The sequence below is a fragment of the Phyllostomus discolor genome, chromosome 2 (genome assembly GCF_004126475.2).
Source record: "Phyllostomus discolor isolate MPI-MPIP mPhyDis1 chromosome 2, mPhyDis1.pri.v3, whole genome shotgun sequence".
NCBI classification, from domain to species: Eukaryota; Metazoa; Chordata; class Mammalia; order Chiroptera; family Phyllostomidae; genus Phyllostomus; species Phyllostomus discolor.
The window spans coordinates 70,810,649-70,834,930 of record NC_040904.2 but is presented as its reverse complement, the minus strand read 5'-3'; the positions used below and the strand labels follow the sequence as shown (position 1 = coordinate 70,834,930).

The 24,282-nt window shown below is 34.6% G+C and overlaps 1 protein-coding gene across 1 annotated transcript; it reads left to right on the top strand.

Annotated features, from left to right (window-relative positions):
* The first annotated feature begins 1,450 nt into the window (after window positions 1–1,450).
* On the top strand, window positions 1,451–7,474 carry MUC13 (mucin 13, cell surface associated). The gene is given in 5 exon segments (XM_036016004.1): window positions 1,451–1,487; window positions 6,726–7,043; window positions 7,046–7,147; window positions 7,150–7,416; window positions 7,419–7,474. Coding segments are annotated over 5 exon segments (780 nt in total).
* The last annotated feature ends 16,808 nt before the right edge of the window (window positions 7,475–24,282 follow it).

Sequence of the window (24,282 nt, the reverse complement as noted above, 5' to 3'; positions counted from 1 at the left end):
AATGTTACAACAACACCAAAAAAAATTGTGTGTACAGGGAATAATTAGATATTTGATTGAAATCTGGAAAAATTGTGATCCAATTTACATAGTATTATTCAACCCATTATACATATCAATGTATTAATTTATTTAAAATAAGAAAATCTGAAAGTATAGGAATAATGGCATACTGTTTTTGGTTTGTATTTTTGTTTGTTGTTATTTTAAAACTAAACATTTATTTAACTTTATTGAACTGAGACTTTCCAATATGGAAATGGAATCTCACATATTATACCATGAGCAACAATAGTTTAAAGAAATTAACCCCCTTCTCAATGTAATAATTTTTTATTGTAAAATATAAAATGTTCAATTAGTAACATTTAGCAAATTCACACTGCTGTTCAGACATCACCATTATCTAGTTCTAGAGCACTGCTCCCCAAAAAAAACAAAAAACAAGACTTGTCCCCATTATGTAGTCATTCCCCATTCTCTCCTCCACCAAGCTGGGGGAACTTACTAAAATGTATTCTCTCTCTGTGTGTTACAATACAGCCACTTGGGCTTCTGCTGTGCACTGCCAATAAACTCTGGAAGCAGAGATTTGGTAAAAAAAGAAAAGGGTTGATTCAAACTCTGTACAATTTTTGAAAGAATAATAGGTGTCTGCCTCAAAGCCATTCCCTTTAAAATACCCAAAGGTAAATACCCCACAAACACCCCTAGCCAGCTTAGTTCAAGGATGAATCTAGAATCTCTCCTCCCTTTTAAAAATATATCATCCTTTGTGATAGGTAGGTGACCACAGCATGATTATCCAGGAGGCTTGGTGTTCCCAGTCCAGCTCCACCCATCTTCTGCAGTCTGTGTGCACTGGTGTCCATCTCCTGGTGTGCTCCCCCTTTTCTTCTGGTTGCTGCTCCCTGGACCACTGCTTGCATTCTGTCCCTCAACCCCTCGGCTTGGGGGTGCATTCCTGTACCTGGCTGAGCAGGGCTGCACAACATAGCGTGCTACCATGTTTTCTGTGTGGAAATGTGTGGGCTTTGGTGCCTGGCCAAGCAGTCTCAGGGCCTGCTAGCCCCAAACACTCTGGAACACTCTGGCCTCTGACAGCTAACTGGGCTCACAATGGGAAGGAAAAAGAGTGAGCTTCCTCACAGTTCATCTTTAAAGTTCCTGCCCAAAGCCCTCTGCATAATAGAAGACAGTCTGAGGGTCGTTTTCCTCTGTCTGAACATTTTTTTAGACTGGCAGGAGCGCTATTCATCCAGGCTAGCATCCATCACACTCTTCCCAGCATTTCTGCCCTTCCTCCAGCCCCATGATCCAGAAGGGAGGAGTTTCTAGCCACGCTGAGGACACAAATCTCTTGGCTCAGTGCAGGGCATCGCCTTGTTATACATGTGTTGTGACATTTCAGTCCTGCATAGGCCCTGTGCAAGCTGTCTCCAGCTGTGTCATGGCATGCTGCTCAGTTGCTGGGGAAACAGACGTCGGTGAGTGCTGTAGGTTGTTTACTCTTGCCTACAGGGAATGGAATCATGCCTTAGTTGCGATTCAATCCCAGGCTGCCTTTGGCACTTCCAACCCCACTGGGGGGTTCCACCATTTTTCAGGGGACTGCACCCTCTCAGGTGGGATAAAGGTTCGCTTACCCTCAGTGATCTGACTAGACCCCTCTGTTGCATATGGATTTGCTTATTCTAGATATATTGTATAAGTGGAGTCATGTAAAGATGTGCTTTTTGTTGTTCTGTTTTTAAAGAAAGATTTAAATAAATCTTTAAATAAAGATTGCATTAGTTCAAGTTCTCTGAGAGGTAGAAACCAAGATTTGATAAGATGTGCAATAGGTTTATCATAGGAAATTCCACTAGGGGCAGGGAGCCAGGAGAGCAGACAAGGGGAGCCATCTAAGAGAGATGCAATTCTGAACCTTGTGAAGAAGAGAAGGCACAAAGGAGGGAACAGAGAGGTAGTGCAGACTACAGCGCAGTTAATAGAATAGTTGAACTAGGCTCTGGTGAGGCCTTAATGAAGGTTACCCATCAGAGGTGTCCTGCTTCTGGCAGGATTGTGCTACCTTAATACTTTTTTGTAACATCCATGGAAAAGAAGCACCCAAAGGCACCAAGGAATATAGTTAATATTTCATGAAAACTTAAAAAAAATTCTGGTTAAATTACTTCCCAATATTTGACCTAAATATTTAAATGAGATTGACTTACACCTTTGCTTTGACCACCAGAAAACAATACAAATTAGGAAATTTCAAATCTAGCCTTCAACAACCAGACATAATACCTGCCTTTCATTCATATTAATTGAAACTAACAGGAAAAAATGTATCTTTCATATTAGGTGATACTTTTATTTTCCTTTCTTAATATATGAGAGATTATAAAAATATGAGTATATTGAGTATTTCAACCATAAAAATATCTCTATAAATAAAAAGGTTGGCAAAAGTAATGGTACTTGTTGAGGATATCATGTTTTCTTTAAAAATCAGAAAGCTGTGGGTGTACTCATCAAAATGTTTTGCAACAATTTAATATCTAAAATATTTAGGAGATATATCTTCTCTTTGTGTCTAAAACTGTCCCAAACTGTTAAATGCAGAAATGATTGTGTGGATAACGTGGACTTTGAGGGGACAGTTACCATTTCATGTTTTAAAAAATACACCACTTGAATACCAGCTTCCAAGTACATTCTATACATTTTTACGGGGATAGGGAGTGGTATTTGACTATATTAAGTACATTAGATTATTTTGTTACTGATATTGCTGTTTGTCCTAAAAATACAGTCTTATATTGGTGACCTTTTGAATATATTTAATCATTTCTAAAATGTACATTTTTCACACTTTAATATATGTGAAATCAGAATGTATTTTTATTGGATGATATCTTGGATTTGATAGAGTAAAATATCTTTATGAAAAAAATATAAAGAGATTTTCTTAGAGCAAAACGCTTTTCTTGTTCAATATAGAGTCTATTTTCTAAGACCATGGTGAAAAATTAATCACAGAGCACTGGCTGGATAACTGTCTGGTTAGTACATCAAACCCACAGGCCAAGTTTGCAGGTTTGATCCTTGGTCAGGGCACATTAAAGAATCAACCAATGAATGCATAAATAAATGAAACAACAAATCAATGTTTCTTTCTCTTTTCCTTCCTCTTTGTCTAAACTCAATAAAAATAAAATAAAAAAAGGACTAATCACAGAGATGGATTCTCAGGTGAATTTAGAATAATTTCTTAAGGTAACACAGATCTCACTTTACTTTAGATTCCACCATATTTTTCTTAGTAGAATAGGTAATGGTCAAGTTTCTAAAGTACTTTGTCTTTAACTACAAGATACTTGACAATTTAAATACCTAAATGATTATATTCTCCAAAAAGTAAAAATCAATTACACTTTATTTTTTCTTTTAACAAAAAGTGACCATGTGGAATGAACTCTGCCTTTGTTAGTAACATTATTCCTGCATGATCTTAAAAATATTATTTAAAAAACCCATCTTTATGAAATTCTGCATTGTACATACTAAAACCATTTTGTATTGGGAGTATTTGTCAAAAGGCATTTTGATTGAGTATCTCAATTTGACTGTTGGATCTATCAACTAAGTGGCATAAATCAGAGTGAAAGTGAGTGGGTTTGACATAGATATCAAATCTCTGTAATGGGAAGTGGAAAAGACTGCTGTCAACTCAAAGAGAAGCTTCTTCATCAAATGTGTCCTTACCTAACTCACATCTGCCAACTTCAACTCTGGGCTAGGGAAGTTTTTAAAAGAAATAAGTTTTGAAAATTATGATGGCTCATGTTTCTATTATATTGTATGTTGTTTTATGTGACTGCTGACAAATCTTAAGGCAATGTATTAAATCAGTGATAAAGAAATTAAGAATATTAAATCAAGGAATATTCATTCTATTTTCTTTTTTTTAAAAGAAATTTAATTGTTGTTCAGTTATAGTTGTCCACCCTTTTCCCCCATTGCTCTTTCCCACCTCCCCCACTCCCACAAGGGATACCAAAAAGCACAAACAGAAAAAGACATAAAAATTTAAAATAAAGTATTAAATTCTAGCTTATGCTTTTAGGGGAGTCTAAGTTGATATTATAAGCTACATCAAGAAGCATAGTAGATTTATTTTTATTGAAGTATACTTGACATATAACATCATATTAGTTTCAAGTTTATAACATAGTGATTTGATATTTATATATGTTATAGAATGATTACCACTATACCTCTAGTTAATATCTGTTACATAGATATTTTTTCTTATGATAAGATCTTTTAAGTTCTACTCTTCTAGTAAGTTTCTAATGTTCAATACAATATTATTAACTATATTTTCCATGCTTTAATTACATTCCAATGAGCAGTTTATTCCCATGACTGCAAGTGTGTACCTTATGATATCTTTTACCTACTTTGCCCATCTCCCCACCCTCAGCATCTGGCAACCACCAACCTATTCTTTGTAACTTCTCTGAGTTTGTTAGTTTTGTTTTTTAGATTTCATATATTACTGAAGTAATAAGTTATTTGTCCTTTTCTTCCTGACCTATTTCATTCATTACAATGACCTGAAAGTCCATCTACATTGTCGCTACTGATAAGATTTTATTATTTTTATGACCATATAATATTCCATTGCATGTATATGTATATATACCACATATTTTTTATTAATTCACCCATTAATAAACACCTAGATTGCTTTCATATCTTGGCTATTGTAAATAATGCTGTGATGAATGTAGGAATGCATATATTTTTACAAGTATTTTTTTTGTATAAAACTAAAAGTGGAATTGCTAGATCATATGATAGTTCTATTTTTAATTTTTTGAGACTTGTTCTCCATATTCTCAACACTTGCTCTTTGTTGTCTTTTTTGAGGTGATATCTCACTGTCATTTTGATTCACATTTCCTTTATGATTGGAAGGCTGAGTATCTTTTCATGTACCTCTTGTCAAAGAAGATGGATGTATGTCTTCTCTGGAAAAAAATGTCTATGAAGATCCTCTGCCCATTTTTTTTAACTGGACTTCTTTCCTCCCTCCCTCCCTCCTCCTCCTTCTTCTTTCTTCTTTCTTCTTTCTTTTTCCTCCTTTCTTCTTCTACTGAGTTATGTGAGTTCTTTATTATTTTAGATACTAACCCCTTTTCAGATATATTATAGCCAAATATTTTCTTTCATTTGGTAGGGCAAGTTTTTATTTTACTGATAGTTTCCTTTGCTGTGAAGGAGCTTTGTACTTTGATGTAGTCCCACTTATTTATTTTTGCTTTTGTTGCCTTTGCTTTTAGTGTCAGATCCAAGAATTCATTGCCAAAAACTGATGTCAAGGACATTCTCACCTGTGTTTTCTTCTTGGAGTTTTATGGTTTCGAGGCTTACTTTCAAGTCTTCAGTCCATTTTGAGTTAATTTTTTACCTTGTCTAAAATTAATATTTTAGTAATAGTAACTATAGTACAGTTTTATTATTTTTTATGTTGTTGTCCAGTCTTCCCAGCACCATCAACTGAAGAGACTATCCTTTTCCCATTGTATAGTCTTGACTCTTTTGTCAAAAATTAATTAAAGATATATGAGTGGTTTATTTTTGAGTTCTCTTTTCTGTTCCACCCATCTATGTGTTTGTTTTTATGCTAGTACCAAGTCTGAAATCAGAGAATGTGATGTCTCTAGCTTTGTGCTTTTTTTTTCAAGATTACTTTGGCTACTTGGCCTGTGTGTGTGTGTGTGTGTGTGTGTGTGTGTGTGTGATTTCATAAATGTAGGATTGTTTGTTCTATTCCTTTAAAAAATACCATGGAAACTTTGATAGAGATTTCATTGCCTCTATAAATTTCATTGGGTAGTGTGGATATTTTAACAATATTAATTCTTCTAATCCATTAACATAGAATATCTTTCTATTTATTTGTGTCTTCTTCAATAACTTTCATCAAAGTGTTATAGTTTTTAGTGTATAGATCTTTCATGTTTTTGGTTGAATTTATTCCTAGGTATTTTATTCTATTTCATGCAATTATAAATGTTAATCTCTCCTTTTCATTGTTCATTATTAACATATAGAAATGATAGATTTCTGTATATTAATTCTGTATCCTGAAACTTAAGGATACAAAAAGTTCTAAGAACTTTTTGGTGAAGTATGTAATGTTTTCTATATACAATATCATGTCATCTGGAAATAGTGACAATTTTACTTATTTATTTGGTTGCTTTTCTGTTTTGTTTTTCTTCTTTTTGGCCTGATTGTTCCGGCTCAATGTACTAATACTATGTTAAATAAAAGTAAGATTGGGGATCCTTGTCTTGTTCCTGATCTTAGAAGAAAAACTTTCATATTTTCAACATTAACTATGTTGCTACGTGTGGGCTTTTAATATATGGCCTTTATATGTTGAGGGATGTTCCCTCTACACTCCATTTGGTTGACAGTTTTTATCATAAATAGATGTTGAATTTTGTTAAATAATTTCTCTGCATCTATTGAGATTATGACATAATTTTTATCCTTTTTTTTAATATGGTGGATCACACTGATTGATTGATTTGTTGATGTTTAACCATTTTTGCATTTCTGGAATAAATCCCACTTGATCATGGTGTGACCCATTTTAATGTATTGTTAAATTTGGTTTGCTAATATTTGTTGAGGACTTTTGGATTTATTTTTACTAGGGTTAAGGCCTGTAATTTTATTTTTTGTGGCATCCTTGTCTGATTTTGGTATCAGAATAACACTGGCCTGTGACAAGTTTATTAATGTAGAAGTAGTAAACCTTTTTGCAGAAACTAAAAAGGAAAATAAGTTGACCATACCTGATTCAAATAATAAAGCAGCTTCAAACAGCTGGCGACATTACAAGCTGTATTATGTAAGATCAGTGTTTTATGGTAGTGCAAAGACAAATGAGCAAGATGATTGCAGAAATGGTTTACTGTGTAAATTCAAACAGGGCTTGGGAAGACATAACCCAGAGACTGATTTATGTCTTGTTTAGATCCAAAGTGTTCTGATACCTGCAACATAGAACATGATATGCAGTGCTTAGTGAAGAACAATGGGAACCCTGATTGTGTGTGCCTGCTAGCTCCTAGCGACATGATCATGGAATCTGTCAAGTGTGTGCATTTAGCTGCAGTAGAGTTGACTGTGAAGACCAATTTCAGCTGATTCTCAATATTGTGGGCACCATTGTTATCATCTTCATTCTTGGCACAGTAATTGCATTGATTTTATGAGATCAAAGTGAAAAAAGGTATTGAAGAACAGAACTTGATTGAGAACAACTTACAAATCTGAGGATATAGCACACAATAGGCTTCAGCTATCCAGGAACAAAAGGGGACATGTTTAAAATCAGAGTGACCACACCAATGATAATCAGCTGCAGAATCCTATGCAAACAATTTGGAACCGTCCATAGCCCTTAACCCAATCTATGAGCTTTTATTTTAACTAACAGACTGATGGAGAAGTGAGCAGCAGTGAAGATCTGGCCTTTGTTATATATTTTTTCCATCTGATATCTAGCTTCTCCAAATGGAGGGTGTGAATATTTGCAATGACTACAGCTTGTTTGCTACCTAAATACCCATGAAAGTAAATGCAGTTCAATGCTATTAGCACTTGTAAGACAGTTGATTTTCTCCAATCAGTACAATGGTTGAGGATTTTTTGTTTTTCTTTTTTTTTTGTTTTCTGATGGGCAACAAAACCATTTCCAATCCAGAGGAAAGTTCCCCAAGGTTGTTTACTTCAGGTTGTTCCCCACCGACCTTTCTGAGTAGGGGCTGGGCTACATTCCCCACGCCATGTGGAATGGTCCCCTATATAAAATATTTTTAAATTTTTGTGCAATAATATCTACATACTATTACAGATAATTAGATCTATATTTGTGTGGCCATACATTCAAAATGACTGAGCTAGTAGAGCAACAAGTCTGCATCAAATTTTGTGTAAAGCTTAAACATTCTTCTACAGAAACTATTCAGATGATTCAGAAGGCTTTCTGAATGATTGTATGAGTGCAGCGCTAATAAAAGTGTGGCACAAATGCTTCAAAGATGGTTGAGAATCTGTTGAAAGTGATCCATGTTCTGGAAGGTGTGCAACAAGCTGAACACCTGAGAATGTTGAATGCATAATCCTACAATCAACAGAGATCAGAGAACTGTGTGAGGTCACAAGGTACCTAGTTTGAAGGGGACTGAGGTGTCATTGTCTTACATACAATTTTTTTTGTCTCTTGTATCTTCAATAAATTTCTCTATTTTTCCTAGTATGTAGCTTGATACTTTCTGGACAGGCCTCAGAGCCTACTACACACCTAGGCTACATTGTCTATTGCTCCTAGGCTATAAGTCTGTACAACATGCTACTGTACAAAACAACACGAGATTGAATGAATCACAGGAGAAAATGATGACATCAAAAGACTTTGTTAAACAGATGTGTGAGGCTGCTGCCTGCATAACATGGCATAATGTTTTACAGCAAACTTTTTAGCTTTTTTTTTTAATAAGTAGAAAGAATGCACCCTAAAATAATTATAAAAAGTATCATATAGTAATTACATAAACCAGTACCACCTATAGTCATTTATAATCATCAAGTATTGTGTACCTTACATAATTATATATACTATATACTTTTATACACCTGGCAGCTTAGTAGGTTCCTTTAGAGCAATATCACCACAAACATGTGAGTAATGCACATGCTATGAAGTTATGATGGCTACATCACAGGTTATAGGGATTTTTTAGCTCCATTATAATCTTATGGGACCAGTAGTGTACATGTGGTCCAGAGTTGACCAAAACACCATTATGCAGTGATGACTGCAATCTATAACATATTTTCTTTTTTTTTGTTTAAGATTTTATTTATTTATTTTTACAGAGGGAAGGGAGGGAGGCAGAGAGAGAGAGAGAGAAACATCAATGTGTGGTTGCTGGGGGCCATAGCCTGCAACCCAGGCATGTACCCTGGCTGGGAATCGAACCTGCGACACTTTGGTTCACAGCCCACACTCAATCCACTGAGCTACGCCAGCCAGGGCTATAACATATTTTCAATAAAATAATGCAAAAATTTGCACAACCAGACATATTTTCTTGGATTACAATGGGTAAACTTAATTTGTCTCTTGTTTAAAGATAAAACAAACTTTTATAAGGCCAGAAATTAAGGAAATACCTGAGGAAAACATTTAAGGGTGGCAAAAGGCTATGATTTCAACCTTTTAAAAGTATTAGAGAGACCAGATATTTTAAGAATGAAAAATCTTCTAGCCCCAAGATTATACTATTACAGTGTAATCTGGACACCATCTCTAGGAAACTGTGTTCTAACTTCAGCTGGCTAATGGAATTCAAAGGTAATATTAGAGAATTTTAGATAAAAAAATTTAAAAAATAAGTACAGTTTATAAAATATTTGATGAGCTCGAGATATGAGCATAAAGATGGTAAAGTGAATAATAATTTGGGACTACCTCAATAAAGAGAATGTCCAAATCATTAAGGATTCTTAACCAGCATATAAGTATAAGCCCGTATAAGTGTATTTTCTTACAATAAATAATGGTACAATGATGGAGATTAGAAATTGTATTAAAATGTAATTTGGACACAAATTTGTTTTTAATTTAATTTTTTATCTTATCTATTCTAGCTCAGCTATATGCCAGGGAGAGTTTTGTGCTAGTTTCATAGTACTTAATTCTCTTCATAAAGACATTGTAAGTATTATTAGTATTTCCACTTTATAGATAAGGATAACTTAAGTCAGACAAAAAATTTAACACATTACCTAAAGTTACACACCAAGTAAATGGTGGAATCAGGAATCTTCTTAACAGGACAGTTCACTTTCTGCTTGGATCATGGTGACTCAAAATGAGGTTGATGGATCTAGTACAATCATCTTTTTAATATAAGATTTATAGATCACATAACAAAACCTTCCTGAAGCAAATATATTTTCAGGTACCTTAATAATTTTGTGTTTCATTTTACAACATTTCATTATTATTTTAGCCTAGAGGTGAAAGATAATTTATAAAATTATCCATGTGTGAATACTTTATGCAAGAAATTAAAATGTTATCTTTGACAGTTTGCATTTTTATGATAATCTTATTGGTGAATGATACTGGGAAAAGGTATACTGTAATGATATCCCTTTGCTATTGATTTTTACTCATTGACAATATGGTAAGTAAATATTAAGAGTATTATGAATTGGGAGGCATTTTATTTGTTTTTTTTATAGTATCTTTTAAAACAGAATATTTTAAAGTATATTTTTTTTTCTCTCCTGAAAAGAAGCATTTTTATCTTAAGCCTAGTTTTATGCAGAATTCTTTTACCATGTTTTGGGACAATATAGGATTTTGATTTATTATTATATTATAGATAATATCTTTGTTGATTAACTTAGACACTCTTGTTCAAATACTTAGGTTTTCTCCATGTACATTAAAACAGACTCATAGCCAATTAGTTATATCAGTGTAAGGTGGTGCGATATTACATTGCCATGCTTAGTATATTTACTTACATAAAATTCTCAAGTGGTTGTATTGTGACAGGAACTATAACTGCTGGAAATATAAAGATAAATAATTTATGTCTCTATTCTCAAGAGCTCACAGTCTAGTGAGATTTGGCAGAAATATACACTACCGTATAACAGATGTTTGAATCAAGTGTGCTGGGAGCTCCAAGCTAGAAAAGCTAAATTCCTGGAGATTTTAGGAAAAACACAGAAAGAATAATTTTAAAAAGAGGAGGTTTTGCCTTGGCATTCCAGGCAGAGGATGTCATAGTCACAGATAAAGAAAGCTGAAAGACCAGGGAGATTTTTGATGAGAACTTAAGGCTTAATGTGACTCTTTTGTGAGTAGTTTAGTTTAGTTTGCAATAAATATTAGGCCCTGCAATTGCCATTAGTTGGATAACTGAATAGGAAAAAAAAAGAAGTAAAAAAGAAGTAAAAGAAAAAAAAAACAGTGGTGGGTGATGATTAAAAGAAAAATCTCCATGAGTAAATTCTAAATTTTTAAAATACAGATAAAAATATTATTTTCTACTATTTGATGTGAATAAATATACTTTGAATATCTAGAAAGGTATTTTCAGATTTTTTAATGAGTTATATGTATAAACATAAAAGCATGAATTTTGTTATCTTAAGAGTTCAAAGAGGCTGTCTTATAAATGGAAGTAAAAACAATACAAAATAACATTTCTTGATATATATTTAAAAGTATTTCTGGCCCTGGCCCCATGGCTTGTTTGCAGTGTCGTCCTACTCACCAGAAGGTTGAGGGTTTAATTCCTGGTCAGGGCACATGCCCAGGTTGCAGTTTGCTCCCCACTTGGGGCAAGTGTGGGAGGCAACCAATCGATGTTTCATTCTCTATTATCTCCCTTCCTCTCTTTCTAAAATCAATAAAAACATATTCTCATGTGAGAATTAAAAATTGTATATATTTCTGAAACTTTTATTCTAATATTAGTATTTAACTGTAATTATTATACAAAATAATGCTAATTTTGTGGATATCTAAAAGTGTTCAGATAAGTGATAATTTCACTGATATAAATTCTTTGTGCTTTTCTCTTATATGCATTTTTTATTTGTGTATATACAACAAGGGCATTTCTGTTCTTAATAATTATCATTAATAATAATGACAATCATATAAGACGGAATGTTGGAATATCATGTTTACAGATCACTACAAGTCTACATAGTTTAAAATTTTATGCATGAAGAATATGATTAAAATGTATGTGGAAACCACATAAAATATATAATTTGAAAAAATAAAAATATATAATTTGGAATTATTTAAATTCAAAGGTAAATATTTAAAAATTAAGATATTATAATGCCTTCAGGTAATGTGCAAGTTTTATTAAAATAATGATCCATATTAAATTCAAGTCAATTACAAAAATCACAAATGACAGTTAAAGCATAAAAGTTGTATTGCTTATTTCTTGAATTATGTACTCTTTAAATAAAAGCACATGGTTTGGCTTTTAAGACCTATAAGTTATAGGTTAACCATGTATTTCAAAGTATATACAAATACCCTAAAACAAATAACAAATATTAAGAAAACATAAAAATTAACTTTACACAATATGAATTTTAATACAAAGTGATTGATTTCAAACAATAGGGTAAGGCAAAAGCAAGTTTAAGTGTACAAAACACAATTTATCCTTACATTATTATTTATTATTACATTATTTTCCATACAAACAATTGTGAATCTACTTTTGCCCAACCCTGTATAAAGATTAGCAAAGCACTCTAGGCTGTTTAACTGCTCTTAACTGTTTAACAGAGAAATGCTTGTATATTTTATACATAGGGAAAAAATTGCACACACACATATTTATATGTGAAAATAATTTTCTGAATCTTAATTTATATTTTATCTTCCAATTTGCATATAATAGTTAAATTTTATATATTTATTTCTTTAACAAACACTTAGGTTTTATTATGTACCAAACTTAATTCTAATAGTTTTACAAACATTACTCATTTAAAATTTAATCTGTCAGTCCATTGGGCTACTATAACAAAATACCATATAGTAGGTGGTATGTAAACAATGAAAATTTATTTCTCACAGAACTTAAGTCTGGGAAATCTAAGATCAAGACACCAGAAGATACAGTGTCTGGTGAGTCTGTTTTCTTGCCTGCTTCCTGGTTCACAAACAACCTTTTTCTTGCTCTGTCTTCACATGTCAGAAGGGGCCAGGGAGCTCTCTGGAGTCTCTTATCAGGACACAAATTTCATTCATGAGGGCTCCACACTTAGAACTTAATTACTTTTCAAAAGCCCCACCTCAAAGTAACTTTACATTCAAGATTATTTTTTAACATAAATTTGGGGGAAGGAGCACAAACATGCAGTCTGCATTAGCTGGTAAAAATACTATGAGGCAGTTCTCATTGTTATCTTCACTTATATATGAAGAGCACACACAGGACAAAATAGAGCACTTGAGCGACTGTGCAACAGAGTCAGGATTTAAGATCAGAAAATTTGAATCCAGACCAAGGAGAAACCTTCTTGTATATAGGTTTCTTATATATTTTCAATATACATTAAATTATTTTATTCACATGTAATAATGGATTAAAAATACACATCATCCATCATCTGCAGGCAAAGTATTTGCAATTTAAGTTTATTTATTTTCCATCCATCTTTTGACCCTGTCTTATTCCCCAACCTTAATAAAACACAGTTTACATTGTATATAGAGGAAAACAAAGTTTGAGTTTAATACACTCAATGTAGCTGCTATGAAAAGGCATGCCTTATTTATTAGGACAAATGAATGGGGACCTTGGAGTGATAGAACAGTATATCAATATACAGTGAATAACATAGTGTTTTCATTTAGTATAGAATGGTACATAAGCTCTTAATATTATTATCCCTAGTTATAAAAACTTTAGCTTCATCTCTGTTTAGGCTTTTCACAATATTTTCTATTATTTTAATATTTCAAAATATGATTCTGGATGGTCCTAGAGCCTTCCAGTTTACAAAAAATATTTTCAAATAAAAGTTTACAATGATATTTTCAAATAAAATGTCCATGGAAAACTGTAAAACTTGCTTCCAGTTTGCCAGGTGTTTCTGTTTCTCTGTGCAGTGCCAGACCTTGGTTGTTAACACCAGCAGTGTTGTTCCCTTTGCTCACCTGTAATCTTCTAACTTTCTTTTTTATCTTACCTCTTTTTTGCTTCCAAGATTCAAATGTTTCTCTTGCTACCTGTCTTATTTTCTCTGTCTGGGTCATGGAACTAAATTCACCTTGCTCTATAAATATCAATATCAGAATATGATTTCTTTGAACAAATCTGCTTCCTCTAAGAATTCTCCCATATTCTTTATTAAGACAAATACAATTTCAGGGGGGAAAATGCTAGGCAGCTAGAGTTCTGGGAACCACAGGGGAAGTGAGCTCTCGTGTTTGAGATGTGCATTCCCCCTGTGCTCACTTGAACCTTGTGCCACCACACTGGACTGGGTGTATGCTCCGGAGGATCTTAAGTGCTCCTTTTATACTTAGTTGTTCTATCTGACTTTGCTTACCTAACAAACATAGCTCATATAATCAATTTAATTATTTCTTAAATATAAAAAATATAATTTTTTCTCATGGTGTCTTAATTCTAAAGTAAACTTTTATTCCAACTATCCTGTATTTTCTGCTTTATGATAACCATGATCTTACAAAGGCAAATCTTGAATCTTCAGTTAACTTTTCAGTAGTGGTTGTAGACACGTCATTTTTGTTTTGCTGCAATGCACGACCTCAAGTTCTCCATCTGTCCATCCGTCAGAACAGCTCATCCTAACTTGTGAGACAGCAGGCTTTTCTTGAACTGTTTCTTAGTGAGATAAGCCAAGTAGGCCAAGGTTTTTGTTGGCAAATTTATGTTTTAACTTCCATGACTTCTTTAAGAGAAAGCCATTGCAGATAGTATTTATCTTTTTATTTTGTTCAGTCAAAAAAAAAGCTTTAGTTCCTAATTTTGGAAAGTACATAAAGATAACTGCTGAGCTTATCATATCATCTCCTATAAAAGCAATGTCTTTCTGTAGTTCCTGCTAATGGGTAGTCCTAGAAGTCAAGCTTAATTTGTATGTAAATTCTCCACTCTTATAGCCCAAATGAAGATAACTAGCCCAGCACTGGACCAGTGGTGGATATCTGAGGTAAGCTTCAGTAGGTTTGCTTGATCACTGCAGGACATGGTATGAAAATGTCTATTTCCAATTTAGCTAAGCCTGACTCCTCAGAGCACTCTGTTAGGAAATAATGACAAAAGCATGGAATTACAAAATAAAGAATGGGTAGATTGAGAAGACTGTATCATGGACTGTGTGTAAACCAAAGTTTTAAGTGACATAATCAATTATTTAGAAAATACCATGTAATAGATAAGGTACATAGGGAAAAAGTTCAAAGAGAGAACTCACTAGAAGCAGTGACCAAAAACTTCTTGAATTTCCTTAATGAAGGAATACTGTTACAATGACCCAAAACACCTGCCTTTGAGATTTCTCAAATGTTTAGTTTTCTGCTTTCATGTCTCTGACATAAGGCTCAAAATGATTTCAATTTTAGCTTGCTTTATCTTAATGAATTATTCTTAGACTGACACAGCTCACATATATACATTAACCTAAACTATCCTGAATGATTGTTTGGCTCTTTGAATTCACTAGGAAAGCTTATACAAAAACTCATGAATTATGGACTGCAGTAGGGCAGAAAATACATTCACATGTACCCCCCTCCACACACACATAAACACACAAACACAAACACCCTAAAATAAATAGTATATGTAATAGGTATACATGTATTCTTTTTTCTAATATTGCATTTTGAAATGCTCTGTCATATGAGCAATTTAAAGCAAAATATAAATTACTTTGATGCCATTGGCCTACAAAATTGTGAAAAATTTCATGTATAGTATTTTTCTCTCTGGTTTATAAACAGTTTAGAATCATTAATGACAAGATCATTAAGTATGGTAGAGTGGTTCATATATATTTTTTAAATAACTGCAAATATATTTATTCACAAGGTATAAAATAATATCTGAAATATCTTTAAAATGTTTCATTTCTTTTTAAATTGAACTTATGCCTAAAATACCAGATTTTAGAATTCAGGATGATACTCTGGCAAAAGTACTTTGGTTCCCCATGAGGCAGACTAATTTGAAAAATAGCAGCTTTGGAAAGACAGCCACTGCATTTCTCTTTGACCCTTGAGCCAGGCACTGAATCCTGCCTGTGGCTATATTAGAGCGCTTGCAGAGAATTGAACAAGGGAAGGCATTGCTGCATATTTCAGAATTTAGTTTGTTTTTATTAGATAAACTTCGTCTCCTTCCAAAACACTAACTGTCACATTCTCTAAAACTGTAAATTCTATATCAAGAAATCACTTTTGGTGACATGTGAAATTCTTTTTTTTTTTTTTTAAGATTTTATTTATTTTTATTTATTTTTAGAGAGGGAAAGGAGGGAGGGAGAGGAAGAGATAGAGAGAGAGAGAAACATCAATGTGCGGTTGCTGGGGGTTATGGCCTGCAACCCAGGAATGTACCCTGGCTGGGAATCGAACCTGGGACACTTTGGTTCCCAGCCCGCGCTCAATCCACTGAGCTATGCCAGCCAGGGCAGTGAAATTCTTATGAAATGTGCATATATGTATATTAGCTATGCCTCAAATGATCAGCTACTTTGCTGGTTTGGAAAACCACCTGTTTAAAATTAGAGAAGTCTAGGCAAAATAGAATATGCACTTTTTAAAGTAAGTTAAGTAACATTGATAACATAATTTGACAAAATAAGCTTAATTATTAAGAAAATTTGTTTACTTTGGAAAACTTCATAGTCCAATGCTTATTCAGCTATTTCCCTTGTTAAATAATTGCATGAGGTCTACAAATAAGTATATCATCCCCCTCTGGTACTAAATATGCTTTATTTTTAAGACATATTGAGATATTTTCTTTCCATCAGTTTTTTATTTGATTTTTGCCTTTTTTTAGAACATTCGTAACAGTGTAACTTAAATTAAAAGGATAGACCCCCAAATAGAACTTATAGCATAATTTCAAAAATTCGTGTGGCTTTATATACCTGGTATTGCAAAACTACATCTTAAGAATTTACCTTGCTATATAAATTAATTTATGGAACAAGATTAAGTACAAATTAAAAATAAATAAGATTTTTAGTTTCACTAGAAAAATTTCAAGTAATCTATTGCACAAAATTAAAAAATTTAGTAATTTAAAGTGCTTTAAAGTGCAACAATGTAAAAGTGGTGCATTTTTAAGTTCCTGACTTTAATGACTGAAATAGAATGACATAATTAAATAGTAAGGTTAATAAAATTATTTAGTTTAAAATTTCTCTATAATTAAGGTAAAATATTTTAAAATTTAAAATTTTCTCCATTGACTATTTCACATAGATCACATTATTAGTTTCAGTAGCTTGAAACATATCCCTTACTTCATTCTTAAACATATCCCCTGACATTTAAATTTACAATTGCCAGATAGCACTTGAATGTTTCAATAATACTAGTATTTGCTAGTACTCAGTTAATACTATAAGTATAAATTATTATGTAATTATAACTACCACTATTGTTAGAAGTGGAATAGAACAATGGTTCGTGAACTTTAAAATTCAAAACCTAGAACTTTAAACATCAACAGTTTATTTACTAAGTCACAAAAATATAAGAAGTGAGCCAACTTGACTACATTGACTCGGGAAACAAATTACACAGGCAAAAGGAGAACCTATGTCACTTAGGAAAAAGAAAGCCAAGAATACACACATGAGCAAAGAAGAGGGGGAAAGGCAAGAGTTTTCTGTAGAGAGAAAGCCTGTGTGCTCTGGGTCCTTTGTCTTAAAGGATTTTATCTCTTCTCTAAAGGTGGAATTTCTGGTGAGATTTCAGGGGAAGATCTCAATAGAATATTCATCAGCTTTCAAGGAATGTCCATTTAGAGTCACTGTCTTTATTGACTGATCAGGGTAGAGGATGGGTGTTGGGAACTGCCCTGCTTGGTTTCAGGAGCTGTAACCCCCCATGGGTAAGGCTAAGTGAGAGACCTCTGGACCAGGGGATACTTAGGAGACAAGCTTATCTCCCTGGTAAGAGTACTGTTTCTGCTCCTTGTCTGACCCCCATTGCTTGGTCAGTTAGCCAATGACGGGTAAGATTCCTCAAGGAAGAATGGATCTAAGATAGGCACAATCATGTGGGAAGGCCCTTAGGGAAGGACTCAGGGGGCTGTGGAAAGAGGGGGTGATCGACCCCTGCCCCTCGGCTTTGACAAAGCCTGAGTCCTCATTCTGCTTTCAAGAAGTCTCCTATCTCTTGGCTGCCTTGTCTCCTCTGCCTGACTCAAGCCTGTAACAATGACAAGGAGCGGTACAACCCTACACTGGGAACTGTGGGCCTCCCAGGGTAATCAGGCCTGAGAGAGGATATGCAAAATCCTGTGAAACCTGCTTTGCTGAGGATGCTCTTAATTAGATTATGAAGGCCTGGGCAGGAAATGAATTTAGCCCCTTAAGTTCTGTAGTTTTTTAGGTGATAAGATCCCAACTCAGTGTGAGCCATTTTTAGCTCTTTGTACATTATCTATTTGTTTGATCCTCACTGCCAGACAATGGTTAATAAGCTGTATCTGTATTGCTACCCAAAACTACCTAATAAAAGCCTGCTCAGGCAGTGGCATGGCATGCCCTCCTTTGAGAGAGTGGCCAGGCCACTTCGAGGCACCCTCCCCTTGAGAGGGTAGCCGTGTCATCCCTTTTCCTCCACAGGACTTGGTAGTCCGTGTGAATGTCTCTCGTATCTCGACCATCAGCAGTGCCACAGATACTGCAGGCCGGTATCTGTGTCAGATGTTGTCATTAGTCATTGCATCTGGTTCTTATGTCAGCCATGGTATCACTACATCTGGTTTTGCTCCTTTTGTTGGTAAGAAGCTCAAACACAACTGAGATCTTGATGTTATCTCTAGCTGGACTGAAATGCTGTATCTGTGGTCAATAAACCTGCAGAACCTCGTTGTCACGAGGGATTAATTCTCAAGGGACTGGTTGTGCAAAGGATTGGTTGTGCAAGGACTTGTATGGGAGTTGTATGGGTTTATTCTTCTGTTTCATGTTCATCCTCTAAGGAAGTCTAAACTGCATGACTAGTAATATACTAAAGGAGGAAAGGTCACCATAGGGGTAAGGTCTTCACATATAATACTTTTTTCCCCACTTTTTCTCATTAGTAGTCACCCAGGATTTTCTGCCCTGGTGAGATTCCATGCTTGGCCTATCATTCCTGCTGTGCCTATGCCTGTCCAAATGTCTACTCTATTATTCCCTCCATGAGCATCCTTGACTCTGAATTCTCTAAGGGAAAAGAGTATAGGATCTTTTGTATTGCAGCTTTCATGTAAAGAGTGGTGAGGAGTTTTCCTTCAAAGCAAAATGACCCTTGCTGTCTGTCAGAGGAATGGTAAAGCCTGGGCACAGAGTGAGCTTTCACTGGTGTCTGGAGTTGCTGAGGGGCAGTATTCTCAGAGTATGGGCAGGGTTTGTAACCTGGAGCAGAAAAATCATGTATAAATATTGACATAATTGGAGGAAAAGCCAGAATGATAAGAATTATGGCAAAAGGTCTCATAAAAGGGAATGTCCAGGCAATGATACTGGGGTGCCCTCAGGGTGGTTGGCCTAGATTATAAATAATCTAGTTTGATTTAACTAATAAGTAATATCTCTGGTGATGTCAGTAGGTGCTCAGGTACATTTTGCATGGTTTATACAGCATTGGTCATTAAGATTAGTTAAGTATGAGCTATTGTGGTGATTTTTCAGGTTTATATCAAGTCATTTGGCTGTGATTTGGTAATGCAAAGCTAAGAAAAAGTTTTAGTTCTTAATTATTCTAAATAAGAGGATGGAAGAAAAATAAAACATTAGTTTGGAGGATTGTAGCCAAACATTTAAGAAAACTAGAGAAATTCAGGATTCAGTTTAGTTTATAGGTGAAAAATAAAACTTTGAAGACAGTTAATTGAACTGGAGTCTAATATCCACAACTGTGTATTATAGATTTTATTGAGACACAATTTCTCCTGAAATCACCCTTATTTTTATCAAAGAACCAAACTAAGACCCATTTATTTACTCCATTAAGTCCAGTTTCAATTCGGCTTGATTCTTTGAATAAACACAGTAAGAATAGTAATTAATTGTTGGGGTCCCTTAAATCTCCTTTGCTGGAATCTATAAGGAATCTCCAGATTAAGCTTTAATTTGCCCCTCTGGGTGAGGAAGTCAAGTCACATAGTTGCCATGAGGCTTTACCTACAATGCCTATAAGTTTGGACAAATTCCTCAAATGCTCAAAGTCCCCTCAAATATCTTAACATTCTTTTGTTTTCATTTTCTTAAAAAAAAAAAAAAAACAACCCTCACCTCTTATCTGGAAAGATTGCCATAAACCATGTGAATAAGCAAAGCAACAGGTTATTTTTCAAAAGGATTTTTTCACAGCTTCCAAAGTAAATTTTTATTCCTGTATGGTCACATTTAGAGTCTAGGTGTGTCTCTCAAACATGACATTCCTGTCAAAGGCTTGGTTAATAAAACCAGTTTTCAGTTGTGTCCTATTATGAGGATATCAGATTCTTATTGGGTTCATGCAAAACAAACATATTACCATGAAAATAATGCTCATTTATTAAGAGTTTCTAGTTTCTGTGGGGATCAAGAAAGAGAAAAGATATAAATACTTTAATATCAGTTATAAAGGTACAATTACCAAATTGTCTTAAGAAAAACATAAGTATTTTTATATCTGGAAAGCTAAAAGAAAATCCTTGTCCTTTTAAGAAAGTGAATAAAAACCAAATCCCCCTTCAGTATTAGCTTACTTTTGATATTTAAATTCCTGTACTTAAATTTTTTAATTCAGCTTAATAGTAGTCCTCTCAAGGTTTCTCTTCATGAACCTTGTACAACTTCCCTAGTCCCTTCTAGTTTACTTCTCTTTCCAATTCAGAAATTATCAGCTTTAGAACAACTCCTTCTTCCTTTTTCTTAAAAAAAATCTTCCATACCTTATATCTTCTATTATCAACTTAATTAAACTTTTTACCTTTTAGAGGACCATAATTTTTGGTGACAACTAAAAAATGTAAGCAATTAACATGCTTTAGATTTGCAAATGCATCCCATTACTTATTAAAATATAGACTCCTCCACTGACAAACACTCTCACACTTTCAAAGGACATACTTCTAATAAAGTATAGAAACTATCACAACATACATGAACATACAGTTAGACAGACACAAAGATCTTTTAGCTATAACACAGGTACCATAAAGCAAAACTTACTAATTTAGAAAGGAACAACTGGAATATATTAAATAGATCTGGTCAAATGGCTAAGTTTTTTTTTCTTCTAAAAAGAATTACCTCTTAGAAGCTTTTACTTTAAAAGATGACCTAAATAAGAGTTCTTGAAAAAGACCAGGTATTTGCATCTCAAAGGTATAAGAAAAGTAAGCTCTTCTTAGAAGGACTTTGGTTTCATAAAACCAATTATTTATAAGCCTTTTGCATCGAATAGTGAAAGTTTTTGGAAAGTAAAAGGAATTGGTGGACTTTGAATTATTTCTGTAAAGACTTTATTTGTAGAACAAAGACAGTTGTTTTTAGTAGCTCAAGAATTGGGTTGCCATCTAGATGTTGACAAAGGACTGAAAAAATCCATTCACCCACTTTTGGAATGTTTCTTTCCACATGGGAACATTTTTTTTTTCAGGCTTTGTAGTCAAGGAGGGGTTATAAGGTGGCAGCTATGAGTATACTATGTCAATTACAGAGAAATCTAGTTTACAGGTAGTAGTACATAGCTTATGGTCATCCCTGAGTTCCCTAAGGCCTTGAGTGTTGAACCTTCATCCATTTCCTTTGGGTGCCTCAAAATAGGTCTATCTATAAGAGAGTATTAAATTAATGGTGCCATTAACTGTCCAAATCTCTCCATCACCCAATTTATACTGGGGCTAAGCCATGTTGCAAAAGATTGGCCTCCTTTTCTTGAGACTCAGAGTCAAATTTCTCCCAGTTGGTGAGTATGTATCCCAAAAAGAATACGTCAAGGTACAATGGAATTGTTTCCCATCTCTTCAGAGACAGATATATAAAAAGCTTAGAATTAGATGTACTCCTGCATGTCTCTGGGCTGTTTTGGGCTACCCTGAGGTATAGTAGAGTGGGCATCCTCTCACCCAGGAGAAACCTGTTGTGCAGAGTGCTTACCCCATACTCTGATGGCAGCCTTAACAATGGTCACAGTGGTGGCTAGGCACTGTGCAGATGGACTCACTCTGTTCAGACAGGTAGACTCCACTCTGCATGAACAATGATTAGGCCTGCTTACTCAAGTGAGGAGCTCCTACCTTTGTCACTCTAGGTGGAAAACTTGTCTTATCATTCTGGTCTTTAGTAGTCAGGCTAGTGACCTGTAGCACTGCCTTTCTTCTTCCCTGCAGCACTGGTCCTTTAAGAGTCCTAGGAGGGAGGAGGCAACCACCTCTAGTAAGGACAAGGAGGGTCCCAGTGAGGTGGTCCCTGAGGCCTTCATGGAAGTTAATAACGAAGAAAAGATGGATAGAGAGGAATATAGAAGGAACTGAGGATGGTCCCTTTTCCAACTGCAGGGTTCTTAGCGAGTATGTAGAAAAGATGTTCTAAAAGACAGGGGACCAAAGAGGGATCAGAGAAGATCCCTAGTGGCCTGCATATATTAATTAGCTGAACCAGTCAGGCAGAAACAGCACCCCACACTCTGAGGGCATATCCTATCAGCTTTCTCTAGGAGGATCATAAATTTCCAGGTACATCTGGGTATGAGAAACCAGAGAGTCATAAAAAAATTAAAGAATGTTCAGTCAACAACAAGATTAGTTTCCTCTTGTGGAGATTCTTTAAAATCATATTTCCCCCCATTGGTTCCATATTTGATTTCATTTAGTTCTAAACACAGTTTGCCCTTCTGGAAAAAGAATATGTGGATGTCACTGATTTAAAGAAAATCTTGCCCTATCTAGTGAACTGAGGCAGATTGGATTAGTAAAAATATATACTGCCCCATAACATTTCCTAGTTTTAAGGAAGCAGGTTCTAATTTAAACACAGCCATTGGTTGATAGATATCCCTACCATTTGTATGGAAGCTTTCTGCAAGGGAGAAAGCAACTTCGTTAGATATGGTTAAGAACAGATCAAGTAGCCCCAGAATCTACAAAGACCTCAGTAATTTCTCCTTTCATGATAATTTTAATTTCTTCTAAACTATTAGTAAAAGGATGGGGAAACATCTCATAATCTTTAGAGTAATCTTATGCTTGCCTCTGTTTCTTTTCCCTTCTTAAATCCCATTTCAGTTTTCTATAACCCTTCTTAAGGCAACCTGTCTTTCTACAATTAGAATAGACTCCTCTACAGGAGTTTCCCAGCAGACCCTATATAGTAATTGTGTTGCTTTGCTCCCAGAAACCAGTAGCTATATTAATCAGGATAGATCAGGATACACAACATAATGTATTCTAACTGTTAAATTAAATTCCTTTTGTGAACCCATCAGGGTTCTGGAAAAAGTTGGGGAAATCTTTAGGTAGATGTCTCAATTCTGTTCCAGTCCAAGAAATGTATACAATTGCTGGTTACCCTCTACCTAAAACTGGCCTTTCTCCAAAGGAAGCTACCACAATTTTGTTTTAGTCTACCCTGCCTGATTTTCCATTCTGAGTGCCCCTTCAGTGATCAGTGAGCTGTGATGGAGGAAGTGAGAAGAGAAAGAAAAGAGGGAGGAAGAAAGAGGAGTAATTGCAGAGAACAAAGCAAAGGGTATAGCGGGGCAGTTAAAGAAGAGGGAAAATGGTGTGTTGGCCTTGAACAGCTTCAGAAGGGTTCCTTTGTTCAGAAACAGGCTCAACAAGTTTTCATTAACTTCTTGTGGAAAAGGGAATTTATCTGTGCTCCTCCTACAAGCTTCTAATTTCCAATCAAGATAAACTTCTTATTCATTCAGTTCTAATTTTACAGCCAGCTTTTTCTAATTTTGCATAGAAAAAATTAATTTATGTGTCAAAAGATTTCCATTTTGTCCATCTTCAGTTAATATCCCTTCCAGTTAAATCTTCCCATTTCTGTAAGTAGCTGAAAGTAAAGTTTCCTGCTTTTTTGTGTATATGCAGAAGTATTAATGGGGACTGGGGTCTAGGAGTTTCCAGTCCTGGAGGCACACTTTTCCATGTGAATTTTAGTTTTATCTTGGCATTTGTAGAGTCTGAACAAAAATTATAGGGATACTGTGCAGTGAGCTGAAGTGTGCTGCTTATGGGTTGAGCTCCAAGGAGCTGTCTCTCCCAAGTTGCTTCAACCCTCTTATGTATCTTGATTTCTCTCCCTGGCTGTCTAATATTGAATCACAACTGTGAGGACTTGGAGCACTAGGTAATCAGCCTTTAGGTGCTAAGCCCCAGATAAGTCAATTATTACATTTTTGTTGTAATTCCCTATTGTGCTCCGATTATCTTGAGGGAAACCCTC